Source organism: Pelophylax lessonae (genome assembly GCF_965119305.1).
Source record: "Pelophylax lessonae genome assembly, chromosome: 7".
Taxonomy (NCBI): Eukaryota; Metazoa; Chordata; class Amphibia; order Anura; family Ranidae; genus Pelophylax; species Pelophylax lessonae.
In genome coordinates this window covers 278,003,271-278,015,084 of record NC_138774.1, presented here as the reverse complement: position 1 = coordinate 278,015,084, position 11,814 = coordinate 278,003,271, and the positions used below count along the sequence as shown (strand labels likewise).

The window sequence follows — 11,814 nt, the reverse complement described above, 5'->3', positions numbered from 1 at the left end:
GCCTATTAGGGACACAGGGTGACCAAGGAAATGATGGACAGCTACTTAATGGACACTGAGAATATGGTTTGGATTACTTCAAAGGGACAGTAATATTTATCAACTATATATCTCAAGAAATATTTAGGTCTATTCCTGGCCTGTTTGATTCTGAACATGTTCATTGAAAGAGCTGGTCACATTGGCCTCTGTTCCATGTTCTTCAATGTAAGAAGTCCGTTACTGGTGGTCTCCTGTTATTGTCTACTGTGGGTTCTGTGTTTATACTTAGGATAATGTGTAATGTGCTTTGTTTTAGCCTTGTTGCAGTGCTGAGTTAATTAACATATTAATTATAGCATTGTCTAGATGTGGATTCCCATTCACCCATTGTTTCTGTCCAGATGGCTAGGTAATTAGTTCAGCTAATTATATTTCTGTACACAGCTTCATCTGCATAGGATAATGTAATCAGGCACCTGACCTAGTGAGGTAATCTGATCAGGAGGGGGATGTCCTCCTGTGTGGTATATCTTGTGTGCGACTCTGTTCAATAAAGCTTCCAGATCTATACAAGCTATTCTCAGCTTGTTTTGTATGGGGGCGGCTAGAATATCTGATATCTATGTTGAAGACTGTAGAATGTAAAACTCTGACAATCACAGACATGCCTAGGCAGAGGCGTAACTAGAACTTTCAGGGGCCCGGTGCAAGAAACCATGAAGGGCCCCCCCGGAGTCCTGGCCGGGCCCTTCCCTTCTTCCCACTGATCCTGGGGCCCTTTACTCTCGTTGTGGGGCCCTTTATTACGGTCCCGCAGTGGGACCCTTTCACAAATTCTGCAGTGGGCCCCCCCTTCCTGCCATCTTGGGCCCTCCCCATGGTGGTGGAATACCAGGGCCCAGTCACAAGTGTGACCTTTGCGATCCTGGAAGTTCACCCACTGGTGTCAGTAATTTTTATTTTTTGGTACTTTAATTGTATTATTTTTTATCATTTTATTTTATTTTTTTACAATGTCACTGACTATGACTCTGTCCATTCAGAAAAGGAAGGAGCTGGTAAATTACATATTTACCGACCCCTTCCTGGTTCTCTATTGTGACACATCCCCTGCAGCAGCCAGCAGGAGAGGGGAGGGAGCACAGTGAGGGGGGGGGGGGAATCGGGGGAGCACACAGAGGCCCAGAGACAGCAGAACACAAGTGAACGGGATAGGAGGAGTGGCGGGGGCAGCATACAGAGGAACCAATCTCCTGCATTTTCCTCCTGCAGCTACAGGAGGAAAAAGGAGGACAGTGATTCCTCTAAATGCTGCCCCCTCACCCCCCCCTTCTCACAGGGGAGCCGCACAGGCCCCCTGGAGAATGGGACCCAGTTGCAATTGCAACCCCTGTAGTTACGCCCCTAAGCCTAGGCATGATGGGAATTGTAGTTCCTGAACAACTGGAGGGCCATAGTTTGAAGTCCCCTGCTCTAGGGTGTCTGGCTTCAGAAAATATATAATGTTTATGCAATGTTAATATATAATGCTGCCCCCACCGCCCCTCCTATGCAGGTGTACAGGGGAGCCACACAGGGCCCCTGAAGCATGGAGCCCGGTTGCAATTGCAACCCCTGCAGTTATGCCCCCTGTGCCTAGGCATGATGGGAATTTTAGTTCCTGAACAACTGGAGGGCCATAGTTTGAAGTCCCTTGCTCTACGGTGTCTGGATTCAGAAAATATATAATGTTTATGCAATGTTAATATATAATGCTGCCCCCACCGCCCCTCCTGTCCAGGTGTAGCATGGGGCCCGGTTGCCATTGCAACCCCTGTAGTTACGCCCCTGTGCCTAGGCTTGATGAGAATTGTAGTTCATCATTTGAAGACCCCTGTTATAACTTATTGTCCTTCCTGTGTATAGAGCTGGCCACTAGAGGGAGCATTTATACATCAGTATCTATGAAATACAATGAAAATATGAAACAGCAAGTAAAAACGTAATTGACACATCAAAATGATTTTTGTAGTAATAATTCAAATTATGTTTGAAAAAAAAAAAAGAAAATGCAACAAAAACAAGATCACAACTCAAAGCGATGATAAAATTCATTTTTTTTATTTTATTTGCTCTACTTGAATGATTTCCTTTAATGTCTACGTATTAACAGCAAGTTTTAACCCAATAAACTCTACCAATGCCTGTAATTGCCATTCCATCAGACTTGGCTAACCTGTGATTTAGCAACACAAAAGATCTGTAACGATCACACAAACTAATCAATGAGCTAAGGAAAGCGTAGAGACAGGATGGCGGATTAAAGCGCTACAGAATGGAGTTCTTCCATCTCCGCTTTGTGTGTTTTTTTTTTTTTCTCATTTTGTCGGCGCTGTGACCTTCTTCTGTAAGCGGTGATATTCTTTTAACCTGTAAACCGAAGACAGACAGAAAAGGGGAGGTGGAGAAAAAAAAAAAAAAAATTAGCAAAGGTCACCCCTATTCATGCAAATCAATGTCAGAGGGGGGAAGAGGAGTCGCAAGGTCAATTTTACTTGTTAATAAGTCAAGGAAGGGCTTATTAATGTGATGCATGTATTATTCCTTCCTTCATAAATGCCTCGAAAGGCAGGAGGATGACTGCAGACCACAGATGAATCAAAACGCTTTGAATAAAGCCAATTAAAGCAGAAAAGAAAGCCTTTTATGTTAATGCCGGGGAGGCTTGTAAGCTATTGTTAGAGGAAGCATTGATAGAACAGGTACACAACACCTGTCATCTCCTGTGCATCACAGCTAAAGTCATTAAAAAATACACAATGTTGGCACGTTTAACTCTTAGTGCCGGTTCACATATATGCGATCACAGACATTGCATGCAATTCGCAAGCGCACTGCTCTGCAAATCACATGCGATGTCTGCAAATTCAGCCATACAGATTGCATGGCTGAATTCGCATCACATTCGGACAACTCGCACAGGACCCTTTTTTGGGGTCTGCACCAGAATCGGATCACATGGGGGTTCACACTTATGCAATCTGATTCATGTCTGAATTGACGGTTCGTACCGCGATATGCAAACTGATCTGGGGGGGTGTCGTTACCTTAGTATTGACACCAGGGCCGCTGATAGGGGGGGACCACCAGCCCTCTTGTAGGGGGCCCGAGCACACAGGGGGGCCCACACAGAGAGGGGGGATTAGTGATGGACAACAAATATAGAAATCTTCCTCCAGCACCTGAATCTGATCTCTGTCCCTCTCCCTGCTATCAGTTTTTATCTGCTTAGAAAGAGACAGTCGCCCCTCACTAATCGCCCTCCCTGTGTGGCCCCCCTCCCAGCACTGGCTCTAATGTTATCTCTGCTCAGGAGTTTATTTGTAACTTTGTTTCTCTCTCTCTGTCTCTCTGATCACTGAGCTCCAACTGCCCAGCCTGTATATTTTTATTCAACATAGTTTTTTTTTTTTTAGATTTAGCAGGAATTATGGGAGTTATGTTATATTTGTGTCTGCTAATAGTGATTTTGTTGTAATTTTAGCTAAATATATTTTTAATATTTTCTTGGGGGGGCCCTGCCAGGTAGTCTGTACGGGGCCCCGCGATTTCTAACAGCAGCCCTGATTGACACCCCCAGCAATTTGCATATGGCACTGTGAACTGCCTGCGACTTGAATGTGATGCGGGAACCCGCAGTGGATTCACAGGGTTCCCGCATCGCATATGTGTGAACCGGGACTTATACTCTCTAACCCAAAGTCGCATCAAAAGTCAGATCAAAGTAGTGCAGGCACCTTTTCAAAGTTGCTGCAACTTTAAGTCGCATAGATTGGAATGGGTGCCATTGAAAGCAATGGGCTGTGACTCGCCATGCGACTTTGGACACAAAGTCGCATGACAAGTCGCAGTAGTGGAAACGAAGCCTGAATCAGCATTCCTGTCCAGTAAGTAGATGCTGAATTGGAGGATGCCTTAACAAAGATGGCTCCGTCCTTTTGCAGACAAAGGCAGGTGGAAGCATTGTCGGGGTTGCGTACTGTGATCTAATTTTGCTTAACCTGAAATGGGAAAACTAATGCAGCCACCAGTATGAGCTGCCTGCGAGTTGAATGTGATGCAGAAACCCGTATAAACTGCAACCACGGGCTGCAGGAAAGAAATTTGCATGATTTCCCGATCAACAGAAGACAGGGAAATCAGCAACTGTCGAGGGAAGCTGTCCCAGCCAGGAGAAGACAGTGATTATTTCTAGCGGCTATAGCAGCCGGTTGCATAATTTAGAAGCAAATCCGGCAGGCTGGCTGTACCCAAATTGATCGCTCAATCAACCTGGTACATTCAGCCTGGCCATTAACAGTTCAAATCTTGGCCGGTTCCTGCTGAACCAGCGGAGATTCAAACCATGTACGGCCGGCCTAAGGCCGGGTACACACTATTCGTTCTTTTCCGCGAAGTTAGTATAGTAAACTCGATTGTTTCCGGCCAGGCTTAGTCATGGAGGCTGAAACAAGGCTCTGAACGCTTTTACACCGAAAACGAGGCTTGGAACGCCCATCGCGTATGGGTGTGATCAGAAGGGGCTTTTAGGGTGTCATTTTTGACGAAACGCGTCAGTATCCAGCTCCTGCCAAGGTCACTCCATACTGCAAGTGCTGTTTTCTGCATTTATTTTAAAGTGTTATGTATTTTTAAATTAAAAAAATATTTTTAAAAGTTTTACACTATGTGTGACTACTTGGCTTGTTTCCACATATTTGTTTGAACCCGGAGACACAGTCCATCCAAGGAGAGGTCCATCCTTACCAAAATCGAATGCCCCGTTTCCACTGAGCTTTCTGGTACGGTTCGGTACGGTACGCTATTTATGCCGTTTCCATTGTGAATGGTACCCTAATTCCGAACCGTACCGTACCACTTTTTTGGGACCCTTTCGTTGGGGTACCAAGCACATTAGTTCCGTACCAACAGGGTGGAGCTACACTCTGCAGAACTTTGATTGGTTGACAGAGAATCGTCTATCACAGCTTTCCTGCTACACCACGCCTATCATGAAAGGGTACTATTGGCAGTGGAAACGCAAGGTGTACTGTTCCGAACCGTACCGTACTGAACCAAACCGTACCACTCAGTGGAAACGAGGCATAAGTAATCTATGGGTTTTGTCCATACTAAAGACTCCTGAGTGACTGGGGCTTCTATAGCTGATGTTAATCATCCCTGCTTGTGTGACGCATTTGCCGTATAGTACTTGGGTCCACAGATTCTGGTAAGCACAATATCACTATCTGTGGTGGTGGGATTGTCACCCTGGTGGCTATTGGCATCTGCATCTCTCATTATTTTTCTAATTTATCAGCGTTTGAGGCTAGGTTAGGTGTTATTTTTAGGTAGTAGGTCAAATGGTAATACAAGACCTTACAGTGATCTTTTTTTCGATCAGCTGGTAGGGTGACTGAAAAAAAAGCGAGCAGATTCCCCTATCCACACAAGTGAGGTGGATGGAGGAATCCTCCCCGCTGTGCTATTGTATTCTATAAGCAAGGACTCCTCCATCATAATACAATGATCAGCACTGCAGCGGATTGGCTGAAGGTACTTATCGAATTAAAGTTTTCCAACAGTCCTGATTGACTTCTCTTGGGCGGGAATGGCAGTAGATGGATCAAAACTCAGCCGGTCTCTGCCGAACCAGATGAATTTCAATCCATCTACATAGTATCTCACAAAAGTGAGTACACCCCTCATATTTTTGTAAATATTTTATTATATCTTTTCATGTGACAACACTGAAGAAATTACACTTTGATACAATGTAAAGTAGTGAGTGTACACCTTGTATAACAGTGTAAATTTGCTGTCCCCTCAAAATAACTCAACACACAGCCATTAATGTCTAAACCGCTGGCAACAAAAGTGAGTACACCCCTAAGTGAAAATATCCAAATTTGGCCCAAAGTGTCAATATTTTGTGTGGCCACCATTATTTTCCAGCATTGCCTTAACCCTCTTGGGCATGGAGTTCACCAGAGCTTCACAGGTTGTCACTGGAGTCCTCTTCCACTCCTCCATGACGACATCACAGAGCTGGTGGATGTTAGAGACCTTGCGCTCCTCCACCTTCTGTTTGAGGATGCCCCACAGATGTTCAACTTCTTTGGTCGACCATGGCGAGGCCTGTTCTGAGTGGAACTTGTCCTGTTAAACCACTGTATGGTCTTGGCCACCGTGCTGCAGCTCAGTTTCAGGGTCTTGGCAACCTTCATATAGCCTAGGCCATCTTTATGTAGAGCAACAATCCTTTTTTTTCAGACCCTGAGAGAGTTCTTTGCCATGAGGTGCCATGTTGAACTTCCAGTGACCAGTATGAGAGAGTGAGAGTAATAACACCAAATGTAACTCATCTGCTCCTTATTCACACCAGAGACCAGCAGTTTAGACATTAATGGCTGTGTGTTGAGTTATTTTGAGGGGACAGCAAATTTACACTCTTATACAAGCTGTACACTCACTACTTTACATTGCAGCAAAGTGTCATTTCTTCAGTGTTGTCACATGAAAAGATCGAATGAAATATTTACAAAAATGTGAGGGGTGTACTCACTTTTGTGAGATACTGTATGACCAACCTTGGGGGAAAAAACATGCTCAGTGTTAACTTGGCCATACACATTATGATCTGACTGAACAAACATCTCTAGAGTTATTAAAACCACACAACGTGAGAGTCTATCTAAACCAGTGGTCTCCAAACTGCAGCCTTGGGGCCGGTGTTCCGTGAGAATTACCTACCCGTGAGAAAAACCTACCCTCGTCACTTCCGGTTTACGGCAGTCTGTGTAACGCGAGCAGTTACATTAAAACAGCTGTGCTGCACTATGAGTCATCTCTGCTCCTGTCCCGGTCACTTCCCTGATCTCGGCTAATAAATATAAAAGCGGCGGCGGCTGTATGAAAAGATAAATCACGGAGCCGCCAGCCGCTTTTATATTTACTAGCCAAGATCAGGGAAGCGACAGGGACAGGAGCGGAGATGACTCATAGTGCAGCACAGCTGTTTTATGTCACCGCCGCGTCGGTAGGTTTTTTTCACGGACACCGAGATCAATTCAGACTAGTGCGCATGCGCACTAGTCTGATCCTCAGCTCTTCCATTAGGTATCCGGGGCTGTGAGCATGCGCACTGCTGCACTGCTCAGCTGTTCCTGGCAGGAAGTGACGTAGGTAGGTTTTTCTCACGGAGTAGGTAATTCTCACGTTACACCGGCTTGCTTTTATCTGGCCCCTGGGGCATTATTTCCCCCACTGTCAACAACAGTGACACTAACACCACTGACACCAATAATAGGGCACTATTTCTCCCACTGACACCAGTGATGGGGCACTATTCCTCCCACTGACACCAATGATGGGGCACTATTCCTCCCACTGACACCAATGATGGGGCACTATTCCTCCCACTGACACCAATGATGGGGCACTATTCCTCCCACTGATACCAATAATGGGGCACTATTCCTCCCACTGACACCAATGATGGGGCACTATTCCTCCCACTGATACCAATAATGGGGCACTATTCCTCCCACTGACACCAATGATGGGGCACTATTCCTCCCACTGACACCAATGATGGGGCACTATTCCTCCCACTGACACCAATGATGGGGCACTATTCCTCCCACTGACACCAATGATGGGGCACTATTCCTCCCACTGATACCAATAATGGGGCACTATTCCTTCCACTGACACCAATGATGGAGCACTGTTCCTTCCACTGACACCAATGATGGGGCACTATTCCTCCCACTGATACCAATGATAGGACACTATTCCTCCCACTGATACCAATGATGGGACACTATTCCTCCCACTGATACCAATAATGGGGCACTATTCCTTCCACTGACACCAATGATGGGGCACTATTCCTTCCACTGACACCAATGATAAGGCACTATTCCTTCCACTGACACCAATGATGGGGCACTATTCCTTCCACTGATACCAATGATAGGACACTATTCCTCCCACTGCTACCAATGATAGGACACTATTCCTCCCACTGATACCAACGATGGGACACTATTCCTCCCACTGATACCAACGATGGGGCACTATTCCTCCCACTGACACCAATGATGGGGCACTATTCCTCCCACAGAAACCAATGATGGGGCACTATTCCTCCCACTGACACCAATGATGGGGCACTATTCCTCCCACTGACACCAATGCTGGGGCACTATTCCTCCCACTGACACCAATGATGGGGCACTATTCCTCCCACTGACACCAACGATGGGGCACTATTCCTCCCACTGACATCAATGATGGGGCACTATTCCTCCCACTGACACCAATGATGGGGCACTATTCCTCCCACTGACACCAATGATGGGGCACTATTCCTTCCACTGATACCAATGATGGGGCACTATACCCCCCTCTAATACCAAGTATGGGAAACGGTTTACTGCAACTGACACCAGGACATTTTCTATTCCTGCTGGCCACAGTCTGGCCCTCCTATAGTTTGAAGGACAGAAAACTGGCCCTTTGTTTAGAAAGTTTGGAGCAGGTGAGCCCTTGCACTGAATAGTTGTGGTAGATCCAAAGGTGACAGTACAGTCTGTTTTTATGTGTTTGGTCAGATTTATGGTGATATCTATGCTTGCTCTTAGGGCTGAAAACCCTTCATAACATACTGCTGAAGGCTTCAAAATAGAATGATAAAAGAGAATACCATACCTCACGGCATTGATCTTGATGAATCCAGATGCATCACATGGTTCATAGTCTCCTTGCTTGTCCATGCTATATGGCAAAAGAACATAAATATATAATTGAATATAATACCATTTCATATAAAAAATTATATTATATGGGAAAAGTACCCATACTTTGACAACACTTACAAATTATTACCTATGTGCAAATATCTATAGCTTATTCAAACCTCAGTATCAATTGACATTTACTATTTTTTATAGTTTTCTTTTAAGTCCAATTAATAAAACTGTGCCTGTCACACTTAAGGCTCATATACACACTATAAGAAAATTGGGTGAGAATTTTCATCCAAAGAACTTTTGTATTATTTTCTTATAGTGTGTACACAACTTTCTACAGCTGATCCCGACCTTCTTAACGAAAATTTCCAAAGGGACAAGCTCAAAATTTTTTCTCGTACGGGAACAGAATGAATGTCCGCCGCAACGCAGGCCAAGCACGTCTCCACCAATACTGGCCTTAACAACTTCTCGGCACTTTCACTCCCTTCCTGACAGGCCAATTTTCAGCTTTCACTGTTGTACTTTGAATGACAATTGCATGGTCATGCAAAGCTGTACGTAAGTAGAGAAAGGCAACCGCACTCCAGTTTGAAAGTGTGAAGTAATAAAATCCATTTATTGAAGATCCAAACGATTAAAACGATCCATAGTGACAATCAGAGACAGGGGACAAAACACAGTTGACGCGTTTCACGAAATTACATTCGCTTAGTTATAAGTCAAAGTCATAATAGGGTTATGACTAAGCGAATGTAATTTCGTGAAACCTGTCAACTGTGTTTTGTCCCCTGTCTCTGATTGTCACTATGGATCGTTTTAATCGTTTGGATCTTCAATAAATGGATTTTATTACTTCACACTTTCAAACTGGAGTGCGGTTGCCTTTCTCTACTTATGTACAGCTGCCAGGATTGCGGACCTTACCAGCACCCTGCTTTGATAGTCAGGACAACCTTTCACCTGAGTGGTTTTTCCTCTTTCCCTGTGTTTCATGCAAAGCTGTACCCGAATAAAATGATCACTTTTTTTTGACAGATAGAGATTTCCTTTGGTGGTATTTAATCATCACTGGGGTTTTTTTTTTTTGCTTAAAAATGTTAAAAAAAAAAAAAAAAAAAAAAAAGGAAAAAAAAAGTTTTAGTTTCGATCAGAAAATTTTGTCAACAAGTAATTTTTCTCCTTCACTGATGTGCAATGATGAGGCTGCACTGATGGGCACTGATAAGACCATGGGCGTAGGAACCGGGGGGGACACACCCCCCCCAGGAAATAATGCGGGGGGGAACAGGTATGGTGAAATCCCCCCAGTTTTGTGGGGTTTACGACCCAGAAAGGCGCCGATTGGCTGCCTTCTGGGGGCGTAACCTGGGCGCAGGAAAGAGCGCTTGGCCACCCCCACCTTCGTGATGTCCTGGTTGTGATTGGTCCAGTCTCCAGCCTGGACCAATCATCATCCAGGACATCCGATCGCTGACGTCGCAATGGGGGCGGTGCCGGTGCGTGCATCAGTCACTCACCGTCACCGCCGCTCACCTTCCCGCCGCAGAGAAGAGGAGAGGCCGCCCGCCGGTTCCTGCCGCAGAAGAGGACGAGGGAGAAGCCGCTCACCTTCCCGCCGCCGCGTAAGTGCATTGGGTTGAAGGGAGCACGCACGCTGGTCTCTGCATTGATTGGGGTACAATGCTGTGGGCACTCTGCAATCATTGGGGTACAATGCTGTGGGCACTCTGCAATCATTGGGGTACAATGCTGTGGGCACGCTGCAATCATTAGGGTACAATGCTGTGGGAACTCTGCAATCATTGGGGTACAATGCTGTGGGCACTCTGCAGTGATTGGGGACAATGCTGTGGCGCTCTGCAGTGATTGGGGACAATGCTGTGGCGCTCTGCAGTGATTGGGGACAATGCTGTGGCGCTCTGCATTGAAAGGGGCTCGCGCGCTTAACTCTGCATTGATGGGGGCACGGAAAAGCATATACCTGGCGAGTAAAAATGCTGTCCCCCCCAGATTTGTGTGGGTTCCTACACCCTTGGATAAGACGGCAGTGATAAGTAGCACTGATGGGTACTGAAAGGCAGCTCTGACTGGCATCACTGATGGGCACTGACTAGCATCACTGATGGGCACTGTTGGGTCTGCACTGATAATCAGGGCACTGATTATCTGTGCAGGCCTCCCCTGTGAGAAAATGCCACTGATTGGCCCTCCTCTCACGCTGTCTGTGAGAGGAGAGGAAAGCCGATAACCGGCATTTCCTTGTTTACATGTGATCAGCTGTGATTGGACACAGCTGATCACATGGGTAAAGAGCCTCATCATCAGCTCTTTACCGAGATCGGGGCCGATCACTGGTCTGCGCACCCCGGCAGACATGCTAATGCGGCGAGAGTAAGACGTTGTCATATGACGTCATCCCAGAATAAGAGAGCCACCCTCCCGCTGTCATCTGTCTATAGGGTGGGCGGGAGATGGTTAAGCTGGCCACACATTCCCCTGCCCGCGCTAAATTTTTTTTACGCCTAACCTTCTTCTATGCTAGGAAGGCTATAGCGTTACGATGGAAATCTGATGTTCCCCCTGACGTTCCATTTTGGATTTCCCTTATTAATCAAGCGCTGCCTCTCTATAAAATGACCTATGAGGCTAGAGGTTGTCCTAAAAAGTTTCGTAAAACTTGGTTCCTCTGGGTAGATTCTGATCTCACTACTTCTCCGATTACCAATTCTACTTAAGAGGTGTCATTGCAGTTTTTCAAATTTTATACATGATACTCATGCTCCCCTTGTTGGTTTACCCGTCACCCCCTTCTCCCCCCGGGTGATTTCCTATTGATCTTTACATGTTCCTTATGTACCTTTTATTGTATAGGATATGTATACATTGCGCCCCATGGTGGGCATCTGACAAGAGACATTGCTTACTTTATTTCTATATTCCTTATCTTTTTCACTGTACTGGAACTGTGTGTTTTTTCTTTGTTATGTTCAATAAAAGTTACCTTTAAAAAAAAAAAAAAAAAAAAAAAAAAAGCTGGCCACACATTATACAATTT

At 45.5% G+C, this 11,814-nt stretch overlaps 1 protein-coding gene across 1 annotated transcript in view; it reads right to left on the bottom strand.

Annotated features, from left to right (window-relative positions):
- Positions 1–2,066: 2,066 nt before the first annotated feature.
- The window catches only part of ASS1 (argininosuccinate synthase 1), a 166,205-nt gene continuing 156,457 nt past the window's right edge, over positions 2,067–11,814 (bottom strand). Inside the window, exons 15-16 of the mRNA XM_082263083.1 lie at positions 8,716–8,781; positions 2,067–2,391 (exon numbers count right to left, since the gene is read on the bottom strand). Coding sequence (XP_082119209.1) covers positions 2,340–2,391; positions 8,716–8,781 — 118 coding nt within the window. The 3' untranslated portion in view covers positions 2,067–2,339. The remainder of the gene's footprint in view (positions 2,392–8,715; positions 8,782–11,814) is intronic.